This window comes from Xenopus laevis, chromosome 1L, assembly GCF_017654675.1.
Source record: "Xenopus laevis strain J_2021 chromosome 1L, Xenopus_laevis_v10.1, whole genome shotgun sequence".
Classification (NCBI taxonomy): Eukaryota; Metazoa; Chordata; class Amphibia; order Anura; family Pipidae; genus Xenopus; species Xenopus laevis.
The window spans coordinates 4,701,456-4,723,000 of NC_054371.1; the positions used below are offsets into that span (position 1 = coordinate 4,701,456).

The 21,545-nt window shown below is 39.5% G+C and overlaps 1 protein-coding gene across 1 annotated transcript in view; it reads right to left on the minus strand.

Annotated features, from left to right (window-relative positions):
- Nucleotides 1-249: 249 nt before the first annotated feature.
- LOC121393935 (vomeronasal type-2 receptor 26-like) overlaps nucleotides 250-21,545 on the minus strand; it is a 263,348-nt gene continuing 242,052 nt past the window's right edge. The window contains exons 5-7 of the mRNA XM_041563788.1: nucleotides 4,154-4,327; nucleotides 1,821-1,944; nucleotides 250-1,166 (exon numbers count right to left, since the gene is read on the minus strand). Of these exons, the coding sequence (XP_041419722.1) occupies nucleotides 250-1,166; nucleotides 1,821-1,944; nucleotides 4,154-4,327 (1,215 nt within the window). The remainder of the gene's footprint in view (nucleotides 1,167-1,820; nucleotides 1,945-4,153; nucleotides 4,328-21,545) is intronic.

Consider the following 21,545-nt stretch of genomic DNA (forward strand, 5'->3'; position numbering starts at 1 on the left):
TCTTTTTATCAGAGCCAGCTGGGTGGGCATATTGGTGCTCCCCAAAGCTACTAAAGTGCAAACAAAGTGCATGGGTTTAATAAATGTTTATAAAAATCTGCTATATATGCTCATTATTATGTTCCTTCACTAATATTTCTGTGCTTTATTGGTCTATAGAAACTCTTTCCACTCTCTGATAATTCCCCCCAAACACAGAAATTTTTCTATTTAGATTACTTGGAGCAGGAACATTAATTGTGTCATTTATTATGTAGGTTGTAAGGTTTTCTTTCCAAGTAAATGGGATTTTGTGTTCATCTCAGGTCTAAATAAAATTATGAAGCATTTTGGCAGAAATGTACAGAATAAAAGTCCAGCACTTGAGGTGAGTATGGCAAATATCTCCACACACACAGTGTTTTTGCCTTTGGTGCTCAGATAGGCCGGGATCATTGTGATCCAAACACTGCAGAAGAGCAACATGCTGAAAGTGATGTACTTGGCCTCATTAAAACTGTCCGGTAATGTCCGAGCTAAAAATGCTAAAACAAAACTAACAGCTGCCAGAAGCCCCATATACCCAATAACTGAGTAAAAGCCAATAGCTGAGCCCTCATTGCACTGAATGATGATGGTTCCAGGGTAAGTGTGAAGGTCCAGTTCCTGAAAGGGAGGATAAATGGACAACCAAGTCATGCAGATTATTATTTGAATGGATAAGCAGAAGAAGACTAGAGAATTGGACAGTTTGACTCCCACCCATTTTCTCCATGAGCTCCCTGGCTTGGTGGCTTTGAAAGCAATGTAAACCATGATAGTCTTGGCCAGGACAGATGAGACAGCTATGGAGAAGGTGATTCCAAAAGTGATGTTACGCAGCATGCAGGTTATATCCACAGGGCGACCGAGGAACAGAAACACACTGAGGAAGCTCAGCTTGATGGAGACAAGGAGGAGGAAGCTCAGGCTCCTGTTGTTGGCTCTCACAATGGGGGTGTCCCAGTATGAAATGAAAACTCTTAATATTAGTAGATTTATAATGAAAAGAAGAATAGAACTAGATAATATAAACACAGAAATGTGATCATTTGTGTATGAAAGAAAATCTTCCTTGCGCGCAATACAATGATTCTTCCCCTCATTGGGCCACTCCATGTCTGGGCATTTGAAGCAGCTTGTGCTATCTGTAATGATGGAAGATACAACAAATTAAGAACAAATTATATTGCTAAAAATATTCTGTAAATATATTATGAATATGATCAAGCTGTAAATGCTGAACTAATAAATAATAATAATAAAAAAGATATGGCTGGACTGGTCAGTGATGTAACTAGGGATGAACAATTTTTTCTCTGTGTTTCGCCGTGGAAATCACACCCATAGACTTAAATTGCGTTGCATATAGAACTCAATAGGATATGTATAGAACTAACAGAAAGTGACATCAGAGTGAGATACCATAAAGTGACTACTGCAGTAAAGTACATAAAAGATGCAGTAAAGTTATTCACATTCAAGATAATGTTTCATTATTACAAAATTAAAGGAAATCATTTGTTAAAATTAGAATTATTTGCTTTTATTGGACTTTATGGAAGATTGCTTTCCCTTAATTCTGAACTTTCTGTATAAAATATGAAGTAGAAAAAAATATTATTTGTTTTTTTAACTGATCCTGGTACTGCTTGATGAGTGCTATATAAAAAAAAATTCCCCTGTATTGCTTTAAGTGCATGAAGAAATAAATAATGCTGATGAAATAGGAAAATGTTTTCTGGAGAGCCCCTCTTACTATATTGTCAGTCTAAATTGTGATGTATATTTACTGTATATACCAGTTATATTGGAGATCTCTCCCTCAGAACACAAGACACAATCATAACAGCAGGATTGGGCACTGGAACTTGGTGCCTTCCTGAAGCCGGGGAGACAACTGTCTGAACATCGAGCTCTTGGGATCTGGAAGGATCAGAATCAAAATGAAGACACGGATCAGCATTACAGCACTAGTTATGTTGTCATGGTGCTTAGCAAGACAATGAAAAAATAATTTATAAGTGTATGGAACCCATAAATTAGTCTCCCAATATTATTTGGCAGGCAGTTCCCTAGTGTTATAGACTCCTAAACTGGGTCCTAAAATACTGTGTAATACAGGAGGGGGACATGTTTACTGATCCTGCCTTTAGTTATGCCCCTGTAGCTCAACCAGTATCTAGTAGACGGCACTGTGCTAAAATATATGGTCCTGAGCAGCCATGGGCTCAGGGTCCATTTTGTTAATGGAGATAAATGGAGGAGAGCAATTCCGCACACCAGGACGTTAATTAAAATCCAAAATCTTTATTTAGCCATGTTTTAAAAATACACGCTGTGTCTTAGCTTGACGCGTTTCGGGCTCAACTGCCCTTAATCATAAGAATATATATATGCTTATGATTAAGGGCAGTTGAGCCGAAACGCGTCAAGCTAAGACACAGCGTGTATTTTTAAAACATGGCTAAATAAAGATTTTGGATTTTAATTAATGTCCTGGTGTGCGGAATTGCTCTCCTCCATTTATCTCCATTGCTCACGGCGTGGGACGCCGAACTTCCAGCACCCAATCTTGGATCCATGCCGGCTGCCTAAAAATCAATCTGCGGTGAGTCGGAGCGGTTCTCGCTCTTTCCATTTTGTTAATCCCTTGTCTGAGAAGGCTGGAAGGGTAAAGTGGAACCTATGTCTAGTAAGGATATTGAGTACCTGGATACTAATTGCCCAGAGTAGGGACTAAGGGGTATATTTATGAAGACACACCCAGCATTCAGCCTTTTCCTTAAGGGGAATTACGACATCCCTAAGTCTATACACTTAGGGGTATATTTATCAAAGTGTGTAGTTGGAGATTGCCACAGTCCTCTAGAGTGAAATTCCTCCACTCTCCATTCATTTCTATGGGAGTTTGAAAGGCGTATTTATCAAAGGATGAACTTTCACTTTTGGCCAATGATAAATACTCTTTTAAAAAATCCCAAATAAATGGAGGGATGTAGTAATTCCCCTTAAGGAAACGCTGAATGCTGGGTGTATCTTCATTGCTGCTGTTTAGGTTCTGTTCCCTGTTGGGACTAATACTGATGACTGGTACTTGTGATTGTGAGTATATGCCTATTCATTGTTTCTGTATGTTCCTACTTGATCTTTATGTACATTCCTTTGTCAATTATTCTGTTCAATAAACACATTTTCTGGTTAAGTTGTAAGAACCACTGGAGCCCAATTATTGTGCACTATTGTACTATACCCTGTCTCTACACCATTGTGAGGACTTACCCTCTGAGAATTAAAGTCTCATCCAGAGCAAAGTATTAAGGTAAAGCTCATAGTTAGAGAACAATGCCACTCAATTTACTATAGCGTTACATAAGAATAAAATTATTTTGCAGTGTCCTCTATAATGGTATAAAACATTAATGGATTAGTTAAAAATATGTCTTTGTGTGGAACTGCAAGCAAAGAATATGAACTGTACTATAATATAATCTTTGGGTGCCATGGGGGTGGTGGGAAACTTGAGTTGAAAAGGCAAAGCAGTACCTGTTCAAGAAAAATGTGAGGTGGATGCTTAAGTACATAAAGATGGCACTAGGGTATGGCACTTAAAAATATGGGTTATCCAAAGTCCCTGGGTCCCCCTTGTCTTCTGACTCCCCGGAGTACTAGAAATGACAAATTCTTTTGGTAGATGGGAGTCAGAGCTAAAAAAGCTCAGGGAGACAAGTATTTAACAAAAGATAATATAGTGTAGTATAGTGTATATTTATATAGCCCAAACTGACCCAATTGTATATAACCACCAGGTGCTGTATTCTCAGTAAAATCAAGCTGTATAGTTTATATTAAAACACCACGTGCATTTTTTCTCTGGTGGGTACTTACAAATGTTTAGTATTATTAAGCGCATATCAATGAACTCAATTTGGTATCCAGCAAACTAACTTGGGTTAATTGATGTGCGCTGAATAATACTAAACATTTGTAAGTACCCACCAGAAAAAAAATGCACGTGGTGTTTTCAGTCGGTGTGGCTATGAACTATACAGCTTGATTTTACTGAGAAAACAGATTTAGATATGCCAGTACTAATGCCATCAACCATATATGGAACAAAATAATGAATTCTTACAGTATTGTTCTTCCATGTAGGTGAGGACTCCCCAATGAGGTTCTTAATCACCAATCCATTAGCAAATTTGTAGTTATATATCAAGTGTCTAGTGATATATTCCCCATTTTCATTGAAATAGAAAGTCGGCCCATCAGAGGAGTTATACGTAAGTGTTTTTAAGTATTGGTGTAACTGTTAATGATAAAAAATAGAATTTATTAGAATAAAAATGTGCTTAAAATGACTGAATTGTTTAATTTTCTCAAGTACAAACCACTCATTGCATATGTATGGCTGTAAAATCTGTGGGGTAAATGTAAGGACATAATTCTCAGACAGTTGCTTGACTCTCCTGGGTAATGCACACACTGGAGGTAGGAGAGTGCCCAGTATGTAAAGGACCAGTGACATAAAACATTTTTAAAAAAAATTTGTTAGTATAGGTCGGGCTTGGTCAGCTCTATCTCTACTGAAACCTGGGAAGCCTGTAACATGGACATGAGCGTGATGAATGGTACAAATCCAAATTAGCCAACCCCTGCAGCTGCTCCTTCTCATTGGTGCGAATGATCTTGTACTCGTTATTCACCGCTGAAGTTTACGACAGATCGACTGCTTCTGCGGCCAGGTATCCAGCCCCCCTGGAAGCCCTCCTGTAGGAAGAAGAAGGGACATTGCTGCAGGACTGGGAGTGGGACCTACAGCTGATGGTAGTTCTGGAGGAGCTGGTCAGTCCCAGGCGAGCAGTCACAGATATGGCCGCTGCTGTTGGCTGGAGCTGTAGCCCAGAACCCCATAGCTGGAGGGAGATGTGCTCATATAGGTCTGGGCTCTGGGCAGCGGGCTGTACTGCAGGGTGCTCATGTCATAATGGTGCATGTGCACTGGGTGCTAGTTACTGGGGCAGGAGCATTGAGGAGTCTGGTTAGAGCAGCGTGTAGGGAAAGTTTCTTGATTTCTGTGGCCGCATTCTGTGGAAGCTGTCAGTAGAATATGGGAGAAGAAATCGTGCACCGCACAATGGATCATCGTCATCACCCTTTCACCTTTTCTGAAGAGGAAAGCGGAGTTTCTGTAAGTTATTTCTTAATAAAGGCTTCACTATTTTAAAGTTTAATTTGAGTTTTTATTTCATTCTATACAAAGAATTTTTTTAAAAATGTGTTCAATGTTACTGGTTCTTTAAAGAACTCCCAGTCACCACCATGACAGAAATGAAGTGGTGTTATCAATGGTAGTTCAGTGAAAGGTGGATAGTTTACAGCCTGTAATAAAGGTGCCTTGCAAATTTGAATAAAGGGGGCACAGAAAAATGACTTACCTCTAGTGCAAACTGTAGAGAGTCCCAGCTGGAAATGTGGGGATAATGACACATAATTAAGGCTTCTAAAATGTGCTTGGGCAGTGCCAGTCCATAAAGAGTGTACCTGAATGTATCTGAGTGCTCAATTGATTTACCACAAAGAGTAATATTAGCTCATGAAAAATTGGTGGAGATAACTTTTTTGAATTTGTGTAATTGTTCTTTTGCTTGTGACATCTATTTGCAATGTAAATAGTTTAACTAAGAAATGTATGTTTACAAATGCAAGAAGTCTGACTGGTAAAATGGGAGAGCTGGAGCTGCTGGTGATGGAAGGAAAATATGATGTGATTGGTGTGGCCGGAACATGGCTGAATGAGTCGCATGACTGGGCAGTAAATATCAGTGGCTATACTTTGTTTCGGAGGGACAGAGGCAATAGAAAAGGAGGAGGGGTATGTCTGTATGTTAGGCAGGATTTAAAAGCTTATATAAAGGAGGAGGTTATGTTAGAAAATGAGGGGGCAGAAGTCATATGGGTGGAGTTCTTCACCAATTGTAAAGAATCCAGCAAATTAATTGTAGGAGTCGCTATAGACCCCCTAATGTAAGTGAGGAGGAAGAGACAAAGCTCCTAATGCAAATAGAAAAGGCTACTAGTTTAGGTAAAGTAATGATAATGGGGGATTTTAATTACCCAGATATTGACTGGAGCATCGGTACTGCTAGATCAGTTAATGGGAACAAGTTTATAAACTTATTGCAAGACAATTTTTTAGCACAGGTTGTTGAGGAGCCAACCAGAAAAAATGCTATTCTGGATCTAGTGATCTCTAATGAGCCAGAACTTATAGCAAATGTGCAAGTCATTGAACCCCTGGGTAATAGTGACCATAATGTTATATCTTTTTTTTTTTTTTTATATATTCTTTATTTAAGAAACAAGCATTATCATATACAGAAAAAGGAAAGAACAAAAATATTCACATAGCAAGTACATTGAATCCAATAATTTCTCATACAAAGTGTGTCAAAGAAATAGCGCACAATAAAATGAAGCAAAAGCATCAGATCAATTATATAAACACATTATCTCAGTTACTTATCTAGGCGTCCACTAGATAGAATCAATCTTGGTCTGTGAAACTGGAAGTATGACTTGCCTATGTAGTACTAATATTCACCCGGTAATTCGTACAATAGTACCGAGATAGGAATAGCAATAAATAACCTCAATAGGATTCAGTTATACTCCAAGCCAGTGAAAAAATAATAATAAAAAAAAAAAAAAAAAAAAAAAAGGAAGAAGACAAAGACAAGAGAAAAGAAGAGAAAAGTGAGGAAACAGTAGAAGGGGTGCTCAGCCAATTCCTAACCAAAACACATGTCTGTCATAATACCGAATATGTATCTATGCAAGTACCAGCGAGGTTATAGTGGTAGTAGTAGCCCCAGTCCGGGCGGGATTACATCGGAGGCATGGTCGCCATAAATGTTACCCAAGTGGACCACGTCCGCACATAACTATCCTGTCGACCTTGTGCAAAGCATAAGAGTTCCTCCATGCGCATAATTGAGCCCATTTCTGTATACCATTCTGCAATCGAAGGTGTGATTACCGATCGCCAATGACGGGGTATCACCGTTCTGGCCGCACTCAAACAATATCCTGTAAGAGATTTCTTATGTGGAGTCACAGGACCAGGCAGCATTGACAGAAGTCCAATAGAAGGGTCAAATGGGAGATCAACACCCTCCACCTTTTTAATAACCTGAAACACCATTTTCCAGAAAGGAACAAGTAAGTGGCATTGCCACCAGATGTGCAAAGGGGTGCCAACCGTCGCAGCACATCTCCAACAAAGCTCTGACACCGACGGGAAAATCTTATGTAAAACATTTGGGCATTTATACCATCTAGAGAGGATTTTGTAATTAGTTTCTTGCGTTCTGCAAGCAACTGAGAATTTATGTGTTAAAAGGAAACTTGTGTTCCATTGATCTCGAGTAAACTCTACCTGTAATTCACGTTCCCATTTTTTAGTAAATTTAGGTAGGTCTAGTCTGCCACTAGACTCTATAAGCTTATAAAGCGTGGAGATAAGGTGTTTCAGTGGAACTTTTGCTAAACACAGTTCCTCAAATGGTGTAGAAGGTGTAGATCTCACTTTCTTATTTTGGGGGGAACACAGCCAGTGTTGAAGTTGGTTATATTTAAACTTAGCCAAAAAGGAGTCCGAGTTCCCTGAGCAAAGAAAGCGGCAGTAAAGTATTTTTCTCCATTACATGGAAACATGCAAAATGCTCAGTGCGCCCCCTATCCAGAAAGCCTGCAGAGGCCATTCCCGGGGGAAAACCAGGGTTCCCCACAATTGGGGTAAGGGGACCTTCCCGGGAGATCAAATTTGGTTTCAAGCGCAGATAATGGTCAGCACAGGATAGTATATCTCTACAAATTTTTGGCAAAGCGGAGGAAGGAGTTCTAAGAATCGGGTATAACCACCAAAGTGCTTGCAGAGGTCTATCCACCAAAGATTGTTCAATTAGGATCCATTTCTTATTCTTAGAATTATGAAACCATTCTAAAATTCTGCTTAATAAAGAGGCTTGTAAATAATCTTTCAAGTTAGGCAATCCTAAACCCCCCTGTGCTTTGGGCTTGGACAAAATAAGTTTGCTAATTCTAGGCTGTGAGCCATTCCAAATAAAAGTACAGAAAGCAGATTGTAAAACATCAAAGAAACGTCGTGGGGGCGCTATCGGAATTGTTTGGAACTGATATAAAATTAGTGGGAGAACATTCATTTTTATCAAGCTAATGCGACCAAACCAAGATAGCGTGAGAGGCTGCCACCGCTTAAGATCCGATTGTATTTGCCCCAACAGAACCATATGATTCAACATAGAGAGTTTAGAAAGATCTGACGGAATCTGAATCCCCAAATATTTTATGGATTCATTTTTCCATTTAAAAGGGTAGTTAGCCTGCAAGGATAACTGTGTTTGATGCGGGAGTGATACATTCAAGGCCTCAGACTTATCCAAATGTATCTTATAATTGCTAAAAAGACCAAATTCTCTAAATTCCTGCATTAAGGATGGAAGGGAAATATGTGGTCGGGTAACAAATGCTAAAAGGTCATCAGCATATAATGCCAGTTTATGATTAACCCCTTTGATGAGTACCCCTGAAATATTTGGATTTTCTCTAATCGCTATAGCTAAATGTTCCATAACCAAGGCATACAACAGGGGGGAAAGGGGGCACCCTTGTCGAGTCCCATTGTTTATCATTATAGGGTCCGAAAGTTGTCCATTGATTTTTAATCTCGCTTGTGGGTTAGTGTATAAAGCCATGATACGTTGTAAAGCGTTTTGACCCAAGCCAATTTGAATCAGAGATTCCCGTAAGAAGGCCCAGCTGACCCTGTCAAACGCTTTTTCAGCATCCGTTGACAGGGCCAGCATAGGGATCTTATGACATGTGGCATGATCTATAAACGTAATAGCCTTCAGGGTATTATCCTTAGCCTCCCTAAAAGGGACAAAACCCACTTGATCCAGATCTATTAAATAAGGTAGATGTATTCTGAGTCTGTCGGCAAGAATTTTAGCGTATATTTTAAGATCCACATTCAAAAGGGAAATCGGCCTGTAGCTAGTGCACGTTAATGGATCTTTACCTGGTTTTTGAATTAGGGAAATGTGAGCCTCAAGCATAGGGGAGGGTTTGCAGGGATTCGAGTCTAAGTTATTAAAAGCATGCAACATTAGATTCTCAACATCCGTCTGCAGAGATTTATAAAAGATGGCCGTATAGCCATCAGGCCCAGGAGCCTTACCCACCGGTATACCCTTTATAGAACTCCGTAGTTCGTCTATAGAAATAGGGAGTTCGAGGAGATCAATCTCCTCTTGAGGAAGTTTCAGTAAAGCAGTCTTTGCGATATAGCTTTGTAACCGGGGTAATAACTTATCCTTAGCTTTGTCAGTGGGGCTATCAATATTGTAGAGTGTTGAGTAGTAATGTTGCATAACTTTCAGGATATCATGGTTTTTGTATACTATGGTGTCCTTATTTGTTTTAATAGCGGGAATAAAGGAAGACCCTTGGGTTAATCTAACAGCTCTAGCAAGTAGTTTCCCAGGCTTATTACTATGCTCATAATATCGACTTTTGCATTTTAACAACGCTGCTACCGATCTCCTATTAAGTTCCCCTTTTAATAATTCTCTCGTCACTGTAAGCTCAGACCAAGTATCCCCATCTCTGGTGTTTTTATGCCTCTGTTCAAGCGTAGCTATTTTCTGGAGTAAACCAGAGATACGCATAGAGTGAGCTTTCTTTAACCTAGCCCCATGCTTAATAAAAATACCCCGAAGGACAGCTTTTAACGCCTCCCATTTTATTACTGGATGTGAATCATCTGAATCATGCACTTCCTGGAAGCCTTTTATTTCCCGTTTAACTTCAGACAAACAATCAGTATCTTTTAAAAGGGAGTCATTAAGTTTCCAGTTCCAATTTTTACGTTCAAGGCCAGGTAGGTTGATTTCTAAAAATATTGGGGCATGATCGGATAACAGCTGAAGCCCAATTTTACAGTCCCCTACCCATTGCAAGGCATAATGAGAAAGAAAAAGGTAGTCGATACGGCTATAAGATTGGTGGACCTGAGAGAAATAAGTATAATCCTTATCCAATGGATGAAAAATCCTCCAAACATCCATTAACTGATGATTATGAAAGAAATTCTTAATACGTTTTAAAACCTTATAAGACAAATGAGAATGTCCCGAGGAAGAGTCGAGTTTGGGGTCTAAGGCCAAGTTCAGATCTCCACCAAAGACAGTTATACCTTCGGAAAAGCTTTCAAGCCGGGTCAGGACCAGATCCAAAAATTTATATTGATCTTGATTAGGAGCGTAACAATTGACTAAGGTGATTTTATGTCCCGAAAGTTGAATTTTAAGAAAAATATACCTTCCTAGCGGGTCAATTAAGGAATCTATCAAGGAGTATGTCAAATTTTTATGGAATGTTATGGCAACTCCTTTACTTTTGGAGTCAGGATTATCACTACAATACCAGTCATGGTAGTACCTATTTTTAAAGGATGGTCTGTGACCCAGCTTGAAATGCGTCTCCTGAAAAAAGACAATCATGGCATTTTGTTTATGTAGACCTGTGAGAATTTGGGACCTCTTCATTGGCAGATTGAAACCACGGACATTGTAGGAGCATATTCTAGTGACCGCCATCATAGTAACTCCTGGACGGAATGCACAAAAAAGGAATGGCTGAGCAGCAGGAGAGAAAAAAAGAGAAGTTAACATTAAGAGAAATGTCATTACAACTAAGTATGAAAAACTCGAAATAACTCGAAACATAATGTCAGGTTTAACATTGTCGAACTCAATATCATGAGACGGGCATTCCTGCCGAATCATCTGATACCTATGGGGGGGCATAGGTTGGGTCTTAACTTTGCAATTGAACCTACTAAACAAGATCTCTCAAAACTCACGTACTACTAACGAGCCAAAGCATAGTTGACTAACTAAAATAAAAGACAGCAAAAGAAAATTTACATAACATAGCACCCAGGTGTTACCACCAACTGCGAGCCAAATCTGTATCACTCCATCAAGACGCCAGAGAGATGTCAGGTATTTAGGGACCGTTTCTTGGTGGGGGTATTTTGTCCACTTCTCGGGGTCTGATTCCTGGGACGCATCTGGTTGCTATTTGTGCTACTTCTTTGTGGGATCCCTTGAGGTGCCAGCCAATCCCAGGTCTCCCAATTCGGAACATCAATAGGTGGTAAGTCGAGAGCATGCAGGAAGGCTGGGATATCTCTGTAGAATCTGATCGACACTGGTTTCCCATTTTTAATGACTGATAAGGCAAATGGGTAACCCCACTTGTATCGAATAGAATGCTCTTTAAGTAAGTCCAAAATGGGCTTCAAAGCTCGTCGTTGATGCAGAGTGTTCCTGGAAATATCCTGGAAAAGCCTGAGTTTAGAACCAGCAAAGTCAATGTCCCCAATGTCTCTCGCCTTCAACATAATAGTTTCTTTGATCTTGAAAAAATGTACCCTGCAGATCACATCTCGTGGAATGTCTGAAGATGGGTCCCTGGGCCGCAGCTCTCTGTGTATCCGATCAATTATCAGAGGCTTCTCTGGGGGTTCCCCCAAGAGAGTATTAAATAGCTTTTTTACTGTGGTTATAAGATCTTGTGGAGCAACAGACTCAGATAAACCTTTAATTCGAATATTGTTTCTTCTGGAGCGGTTCTCCTGATCATCCAAAAGATTTTGCAAATGCAAAAAGCGTGAGTCATGTTGAGCTAAAGTCTTTTCAATATGCACAATATTCGTCGCATGCACAGTAACAGATTTCTCCAATTGAGTGTATTTCTCACCCATTTGTTGTAGTTCTGTATGCACCACATTAATTTCCGATTTTAAAGCAGTCTCAGTATTAGAAATAAGCATTTCAATATCCTGTCTGGAAGGGAGAGACAGAATGTGCGCATGTAGCTCAACATCCCCCGAGGCGTTGAGGCCTAAACAGTCCGACTGCGCAGGTGGGTCTGGAGCCCCATCTTGAGCAAATATAATAGGAGAAGTAGATTGCCGTATGAGATGGGGATCAAGGACATCAACTGGAAGATTAGCAAATGCACTCGCACACCCTAGCCTTGGATAGAAGATAGTCCCTGGTGCACAGCGATGGCAGAATCGGCGTCCCACCTTGAATTGACGATGCAAAAGGAAATTCACTGGCACACAGGTAGTACTAGCAGGGTAAACCCTTGCTGTTTTATTCGATAAATAGCAGCATGCAACGTTTCGGGATAACCCCCTTTATCAAGCATCGATTTTAAAGCAGTCTCAGTATTAGAAATAAGCATTTCAATATCCTGTCTGGAAGGGAGAGACAGAATGTGCGCATGTAGCTCAACATCCCCCGAGGCGTTGAGGCCTAAACAGTCCGACTGCGCAGGTGGGTCTGGAGCCCCATCTTGAGCAAATATAATAGGAGAAGTAGATTGCCGTATGAGATGGGGATCAAGGACATCAGTCACAGTAAAAAGTTCCTTACTGGATTGGGTGAGGCGGGGATCCGCTGGATGTGGTGGCGCAGGCGACAGTTGCCAGTCAGCGCCGCATTCCCAGTTGGGCGAGGCCGCATGTGGCGTCATAGCGATTGGAGTCGGGGAAGGAGGACCGGATAGTTTCCCGGAGATAGTTGGGGAGGCATATGGCTCAGCTTCTCCCTCAGTCCCCTGTGAAAGGCTGTGTGGGGAGCGGTCCGACGGAGAGGGTTTCCAAGATGGCGGATGTTCACGCCCATCTTCTTGCACATCCGAGCAGGAGGCCGAGCGCCGCTGAAAAAACTTCGCTAAATGCGATTTTTGTGGCAGCTCCTGCTCCTCTGGACCTTTCCGACCTCTCTTAGACTTCCCCATGGGTGAATGGAGCGAGTAGAAAGCTGCTGTAACGGCTGTAAAGTGGCTCTGTGTACGGAGCTCAGTAAAGCACGTCCTCACTCGGTCATGTCCAGACCACGCCCCATGTTATATCTTTTAATGTCTGGTGCAAAAAACAAAAATATACTGGGGCAACAAAAACCATGAATTTTGCAAAAGCTAATTTTAGTGCCTTGAGGGCTGCCCTACAGAGTATTGATTGGGGCATTAGGTTTTCATCTAAAAACACAGAACAGAAATGGTTGTCCTTTAAAATGATATTAAATCATTACTGTTCTCAATTTATTCCCTTAAGGACTAAACGTAGAAGCTCTAAGAATCATCCTGTGTGGCTTAATACAGAAGTAAAGAAGTTAATGGGAAAGAAGAGAAAGGCATTTAATAACTACAAATCTTTAGGGACAGAAGCTGCATTTAATAAATATAAACACTGTAATAAATGTTGTAAATCAGCAATCCGGAAGGAAGAGTGAAATAAATGAAGAGTTAATTGCGGTGGAGGTGAAAACTAACCCTAAAAAGTTTTTTAAATATATTAATAGTAAAAAGATGCAGGTTGAGAGTGTTGCTCCATTAAATAATGGTACCAGTATGGTTGTAACAGATACAGATAAGGCAAATGTGTTAAATCAGTTCTTTTCTTCAGTGTATACAATAGAGGAGTCTGAGTTCCCAGGCTCACTTAATAACTGCATGAATGGTTCAGCTCAATCTAGTCAGTGGCTGACTCAGGATATGATTCATAAAGCTTTAATACAAATTAATATAACCAAGGCTCCAGGGCCTGATGGCATACACCCCCGGGTTCTAAGAGAGCTTAGTTCAGTTTTAGACCAGCCCTTATTTCTGATTTTCTCAGATTGACTGTCATCTGGTATGGTGCCTATGGATTGGAGAAAAGCTGATGTTATTCCAATATTTAAAAAGGGATTACGATCTCAGCCTGGCAATTATAGGCCAGTAAGTTTGACATCTGTGGTGGGCAAATTATTTGAAGGCTTGTTAAGGGATCACATTCAAAATTTTGTCCTAATGAATGGCATTATGAGCAACAATCAGCATGGCTTTATGAAGGATAGGTCATGTCAGACGAATTTGATTGCATTTTATGATGTGGTAAGTAAGATTCTGGATAGTGGGGGGGCAGTAGATGTGATCTATTTGGATTTTGCCAAAGCGTTTGATACTGTGCCCCACAAACGACTGCTTTTTAAACTAAGGTCTGTTGGGCTTAATGAAGTCGTTTGCACATGGATAGGAAACTGGCTACAGGATCGGGTACAGAGGGTGGTTGTTAATGGGACATTCTCTACTTGGAGTAAGGTTCTTAGTGGGGTCCCCCAGGGCTCAGTATTGAGTCCACTTTTATTTAACTTGTTCAATAATGACTTAGGGGAGGGTGTTGTAAGTAATGTATCAGTGTTTGCAGATGACACAAAACTATCAGCCCAATTAATTCCATCCAGGATGTGGCATCGTTGCAACATGATCTTGACAAACTGGCAATCTGGGCAGCTAAGTGGCAAATGAGATTCAATGTTGATAAATGTAAAGTCATGCACCTGGGATGTAAAAATATCCAAGCCACTTATACCCTTAATGGGACTGCACTAGGCAAATCCATTATGGAAAAGGACCTTGGAGTCCTTGTAGATGATAAACTTGGCTGTAGCAAGCAATGCCAGTCAGCAGCATCAAGGGCAAATAAGGTCTTGAGCTGTATTAAAAGGGGCATAGAGTCAAGGGAGGAGGGGGTCATTCTTCCACTGTATAGAGCACTTGTAAGGCCCCATCTAGAATATGCCATGCTGTTTTGTTCTCCATCACTCAAACAGGACATTATTGTATTAGAGAGGGTACAGAGAAGGGCAACTAAGCTGGTAAAGGGAAAATCTTAGCTATGAGGAAAGACTGGCCAAATTGGAGATGTTCACGCTGGAGAAGAGGAGCTTAAGGGGTGATATGATGACTATGTATAAATATATAAGGGGATCATATAATAATCTCTCTAATGCTTTATTTACCAGTAGGTCTTTCCAGCTGACAAGAGGTCACCCATTCCGATTAGAAGAAAAGAGATTCCGCCTAAATATTCGGAAGGGGTTTTTTACAGTGAGAGCTGTGAAGATGTGGAATTCTCTCCCTGAATCAGTTGTACAGGCTGATACATTAGATAGCTTTAAGAAGGGGTTGGATTGCTTTTTAGCAAGTAAGGGAATACAGGGTTATGGGAGATAGCTCATAGTCCAAGTTGATCCAGGGACTAGTCCGATTGCCATTTTGGAGTCAGGAAGGAATTTTTCCCCCTCTAAGGCAAATTGGAGAGGCTTCAGATGGGTTTTTTGCCTTCCTCTGGATCAGCTGGCAGATAGGTAGTTAAAAAAAAAAAAAGGTTGAACTCGATGGACATGTGTCTTTTTTCAGCCTTACTTACTATGTTACTATGTTACTATTTATGTAAATAGAAAGTAAACAATAAAATCAGGACATAATCCCTTTAACCCTTTCCCTGCCAAGAACATAAGTACTACGTTATTGTAGGAAAAGCCCTAACTGCCAAGCACGTAGTACCTACTTTCTTAGCTGTAAAGGGTTCCTCTCTGCTCCGGGCTCTGGTGCTCTCCCAACCCCCTTCCCAATGAGCAGGGCAACCGGAGGGGGAGGTCACATGGGTCCTGCGATATGTTCATCGCAGGACCCTCTTTTGATTATGCAGACACATGTCTGCTACTGTGCTGCGTCTCCTCTCTGCCTCCTCCAGCCAGATCTTGACTTCCTGCTGCATGGATTTTGCTGTAAGACCCCTCATGGCTTCAATGGACCCTCCTGGACTTTAGAATGGTAAGTGGCCTTTATGTTAACTGGTCTATGTTTCACAGAAGGCAGAGAAAATTCACTCATTTTATTTGGGGTCCGCACATGCCAGTGGCTTTGATATATCTATGCATATTGGGGCATCAAACTGTTCAGTAGACACTTGGTGTCAATATTTAGGGTGTTTTACAATTGTATGTATGAAATTAGGTGAGATATATGCAGCCAATTGCAACATTTTTAGACAATTTTCAGAAATGTCATAAAAACCGCTGCCTTTAGTGTAGCTTTGCAGTATGGTTGTTTGGAGTAGAAAGACATTATTAGCAATTTTAGATTCATCAGAATGTGTACTTTCCAAAAATATATGGTTTTCTGGGGTGAACATACATTTTTGTACTTTTGCCCCTTGAAAAAATGCTATAAATGTGCTGATTTTGCAGTATCTGGAATTACAGAACTCATAACTCGTATGGGGTGTCTTCATTCTGGGGCCCCTATACTCCACCTACTTAGCCATACCTGTGCATATTGGGTATTAAACTGTTCAGTGGACCCCTGGCTTTCAGATTTAGGGTATCTTGGTATGTAATGATTTGTGGGAGATCCAATGTTTCAGAGTTGGAATAATAAGGAGATTTTGCAGCTTGGTGCTTTGGAGTAGAAAGACATGCATACCCATTTTAGATTTGTCAGAATGTGTACTTTCTAAAAATATATGGTTTTCTGGAGTGAATATACATTTTTGTACTTTTGGCCCATGAAAAATTCTGTAAATGTGTTGATTTTCCAGTATTTGCAATTACAGAACTGATAAACTAGTATGGGGGTGTCATCATTCTGAGGCCCCTATACACTGCATACTTACGTGTACCTATGCATATTGGGCATCAAACTGTTCAGCGGTCCCAGGGCTTTCAGAGGTATTTTATCTTGGTATTCATTGATATTTTGGAGATATGATGCTGTAGACTGGACACTTTGAGCTCACTTTTCAAAAATGTAACACATTTTTATACAAACTGCTAATTTTAGAAAAGAATTGCAACTTGGTAGTTTTGAGTACAAATATATATTTACCCATTTTAAACACATTAGAATCTGTTTTTCCCAATAATGTGTAGTTTTTTAGGGTAATCTTACTGTTAGTGGAATGTTTGGCCTTAAAATCAGATGTATGCAGTTTTGTGGAGCGGTACTTTGAAAATTTGGTAGTTTGCTGCTTCGGAGTTTTTGATCTATAAAAGTGAAAAATCTCCTTAGAACTATATATATTTTTATACCCTTAGAGGTCCATATCTTTGAGTGGAAATACAACAAAATTCTAGCATATTTTGAAAGCTTGGGTTGTCCTGCAAAAAAGAATTTATTGTTTCCTTGGTAAACTAAAGAATTCCCCTCTCCCCAGGAAAGGCCCCTAGAGTGAAAGAGCACAAAATGTTCAAAAATGGTCTGGTAATAAAAGTACCAACTTGGCCAAATTGGCTGGCAGTGAAAGGGTTACATTCAAGTTTTTTTTTGGTTTTTTTCAATCGATAAATCTCTAAAATTCAAGTATTGACAACTGTAATTAACCAATGCCCCCTGTTATTGGTATCTAAAAGTGATGGGCGAATTTGTCACAAAGTGCATTGAAGTCAATGGGCGTCAAAATAATTTTGACGACTGTGACAATTTTTATATGTGCACCTATTTGTCCAAATGCACAAAAGTCAATGTGCGTCCCAATAATTTTGACGGGCGGAATTTTTTTTTGATGTGGTGGATTTTTTCCACCGGTGTATTTTCACTGCAGTTTTTGATGCCGGCAAAATGCGAAAATTTGCCGCAAATTTACCCCTAGCAAATTTATTCGCCCATCAATAGTATTGTCTATTCATCGACTTCTCCCATTTTACCATATTTATGGATTACTATTTGGAAGGCTATAAGAACTGATCTACTATCTCAATCATCTGTGAGATCAGTGGATGATGGTTTAGTTTGTAAACTCAAGTTATCTAGTGAGGTAAGGAATGCTGTATAAGTTCAGTTTATTATTAATTAAGCCTCCTTTTATGTTTCAGATTTGTATACTTAGGTATTTTGCTTTTGATGAATTCAGAGGTTTAGCTGCATTTCTTCCTTGTAATAAATGTTGTGATCTATAATACATATTTTTTAGCATTTTTCAAACCGCCTCGTATAAGTCAGGAGAATGAAGTCCGGCTACTCTTACAAATAAAAGAGACTTCACAAATAGGTCAAATTATTACTATGGGTGACTTCAATTATACAGACAATGACTGGGGTAATGGGGTTGCTAAGACAGAAAAAGCTAGTAGGTTTGTAAATATGCTGAATGACAACTTTTTTATTCCAGCTCGTTCAAGAACCTACTAGGAATAACTCTCTTTTTTACCTGTAATAACTAACAATACTGAACTCATCTCTAACATTTGTGTGGGTGAGGGGCATTTAGGGAATAGTGATCATAACATGGTCTCCTTTGAGATTCTGTTGCAGAAGCAATTCTATAAGGGATGACTAAGATAGATCTTGCCAGTATAAAAGCATTTCTGCAACATATTAACTGGGAAATAGGGATGGGTGGATTTTTTCGCCTTGTTTCGCCGCAAAAAAGATGCCCAGACTTGTATTGCGTTGTGCATCAAAACAAAAAAAAAAAAGACACGCATCAAAAACATTTTGTCGCGCAACAATTTTTTTTGGCACCCATAGACTTCAATGGGCGTTGGCAACATTTCTCTGGTGGCAAATTTTTGGTGAAACAAAATGGGTCAAATTTGTCGCCATTCCCATCCCTACCGGGAAAGGCTTTTCACAGGGTTAAACACAGAATTAAGAAGGAACTTCTTTAAGCTGTTGCTTGATAAATATAAATTCCCCTTTGTAATCAAGGAAAAAAATACCAAAGCAAAACCTTTATGGTTTGATAAAAGTGTTAGTGTCAAGGTTAGTAAGAAAAAACATATAAAGATAAATAAAGGTTCATGGTCAGATGGAATTCATTACAGGGTACTAAACAAGCTTAGCTCTATAATTGCCAAACCTTTTAATTGTTTATGTATTCTTTGAGGTCTGACATGGTGCAGAGAGACTGGCCAATTACTAATGTGGTGCCAATATTCAAAAAGAGATCAAGTTCTCAAAACCACAAAATATAGGAAACTGGTAGGAAATCTTTTGAAAGGGGAATTTAGGGATCAGATACTTGACTACATTGATCATCACAATATGATTGATGATATATGAGTTTTGTTTTTGTATGGTTTTAGGTGTAATAGATCTTGCCAAACTAGAGTAGAGGAGATTGAATTGAATCTCGATTCTGGGATGGCAGTGGATGTGATTTACTTAGACTTTGCTAAAGCATTTGATACAGTGCCACACAAAAGGTTACTGGTTAAATGAAGGAATGTTGGCCTGGAACATAGTATTTGTACCTGGATAGAGAACTGGCTAAAAGATAGACTACAAAGAGTGGTGGTAAATGGAACATTTTCTAATTGGACCAGTGTTGTTAGTGGAGTACCGCAGGGCTCTGTACTAGGTCCCTTGCTTTTCAACTTGTTTATTAATGACCTGGAGGTGGCCATTGAAAGTACTGTTTCTATTTTTGCAGATGATACTAAATTGTGCAGAACTATAGGTTCCATGCAGGATGCTGCCACTTTGCAGAGTTATAAAACTAAATTGGAAAACTGTGCAAACTGGAAAATGAGGTTCAATGTTGATAAGTGCACTTTGGTAGAAATAATATCTATCTGATTTATAAACTTAGATTTACTCTCCAGTGACCACCCCTTTAGACTAGAAGAATAAAACTTTAATTTGAAGCAGTGTAGGTAGTAGTGATGGGCAAATTTTGAGAAAAAATTGTGAAATGTGAAAATTGACGCCCTACCACAGATAGAATAATAATAATATAGATATTGGTATAAATATATATATTTTATATTGAAATCTGTAGATATGTCAGTATATGCACTGAGGTTTCTTTGGAGGGGTTGAACTTGAGGGCCTTCTGTCTTTTTTCAGCAAAAACTATACACATGTACAGGTATGGGAACTGTTATCCAGAATGCTTGGGACCTGTGGTTTTTCCAGATAATGGATCTTTCTGTAATTTGGATCTTCATACTGATAATATATTTTTTATATGACCACATTTATATGAGAACAGCCTATTCCAATGACGGACAAATGGTTATGTGTCAGAGTGTAAGAAAAATAAAGTCTAATAACAAATGCCCCTATCATTCTGACTCAGCAATAACCACATGCCCAAGGCAGGAAAGGTGAAGGGAGGGGTGATGTTCCCCCATTTATTATTTCTCTTATTAATGACACCCAGTGATGAGAGTCCACTTTGTAAGTTACTGACAGAATTCAGAGTATCAGCAGATATTAGATGGGGCCCCTTCTACAGAAGTGTTTTCTTCATTTATGATTCCTCCCTGTGTCTGCTTTTAACAGATAAAGAACTGCAAGTCTGAGGGACAGTTGTAAGCGGAAAACTATTTTCAGTGCAATATCTGTAGCTAAGAACATTCAGTCCTCTTCCAACATTTTGGGAGGGTTCAAGGTATATAACATATGTATGTGTTCTCCCATTTTAATCTATAAAAGCTTGTGAAAAGGGAAGTGTTTGGCATACCCTTGTGGGACACTTCGGTGTAACATGGTCTTTTTCCCAAAGCAAAACCATTAAATATTCTTTGTTAAACTCAATAAACCTCATTCCATTTGAAATAGCCTTATCTCTGAATGTTGCTTTCCATATAACGAGGTCATAGCAATAAAATTATCAACAATACCTACTAGAAAATCATGTAAAGCATTAAATAAACCCATCAGGCTTGTTTTTCTTCCAATAGGTATTACTGATATCTTAGTTGGGATCAAGTAAAAGCTACTATTTTATTATTACACAGAAAAAGAAAATCATTTTTAAAAATGTGTATTATTTAAATAAAATTGAGTCTATGGGAGAAGGGCATTCTGTAATGCAGACCTTTCTGGATAATGGCTTTTTGGATAAAAGATCTCATACCTATATATATATATAGTAGCAAATCATAGATGAAAAGTATATCCCTCCCAGAATCCTCTATGAGGCAGCACAGAGGGCTGTGAAAATGAGGCTCTGAGCATCAGTGAGGGATGATTAGCCTCACCTGGAGTAAAAAGGTGAGGACTCAATTAAGGCTGCTCTCTGCCCTGTTCTGTGAGTGAGAGAGAAAGGAGAGCTACTAATGCTGTATGGGAAAAGATTTTTCAGTTGACTGCATGCCCCTGTGTTATTTGGCATGAGGAGTTTATTCCTGGACACTTAAGGTTTTCCCACAAGGAGGAAAGGTCCCTGGTAGCAAGGACTGGCTACAAGCTACTGCCCTAAAGTGAGCTGCACCTGCTTCAAAGAGAAAGCACCGGGAATCTCCAAAGGACTGTGAGTGAACTTTTTATTTGCCTGTTGGATTTAACTTGCCAAAGTGGGGCTTTGGAACCTTTGGGAAAGGACATTTTACTTTACCAGAAAAGCTGGAACTATTTTCTTTATTGCCTCCTCAAAGGTTATGTATGTAAGCTGCTGTGTAGAATAAAATCACATGCAAAGTTTATCTGGAAACCCATTGTACTGTCTCTAATCTGTGAGAAAAGGAGCTGCTGCTGCTACTTAAAGAGTGATTCCCCCACAAATGGTGCTTGGATGTGGGCAGCTCCTTAAAGAGACAGTAATCTTAAAGGGATATTAAGGGAATCGTGGGCTACTACAGGAGATTTATGCC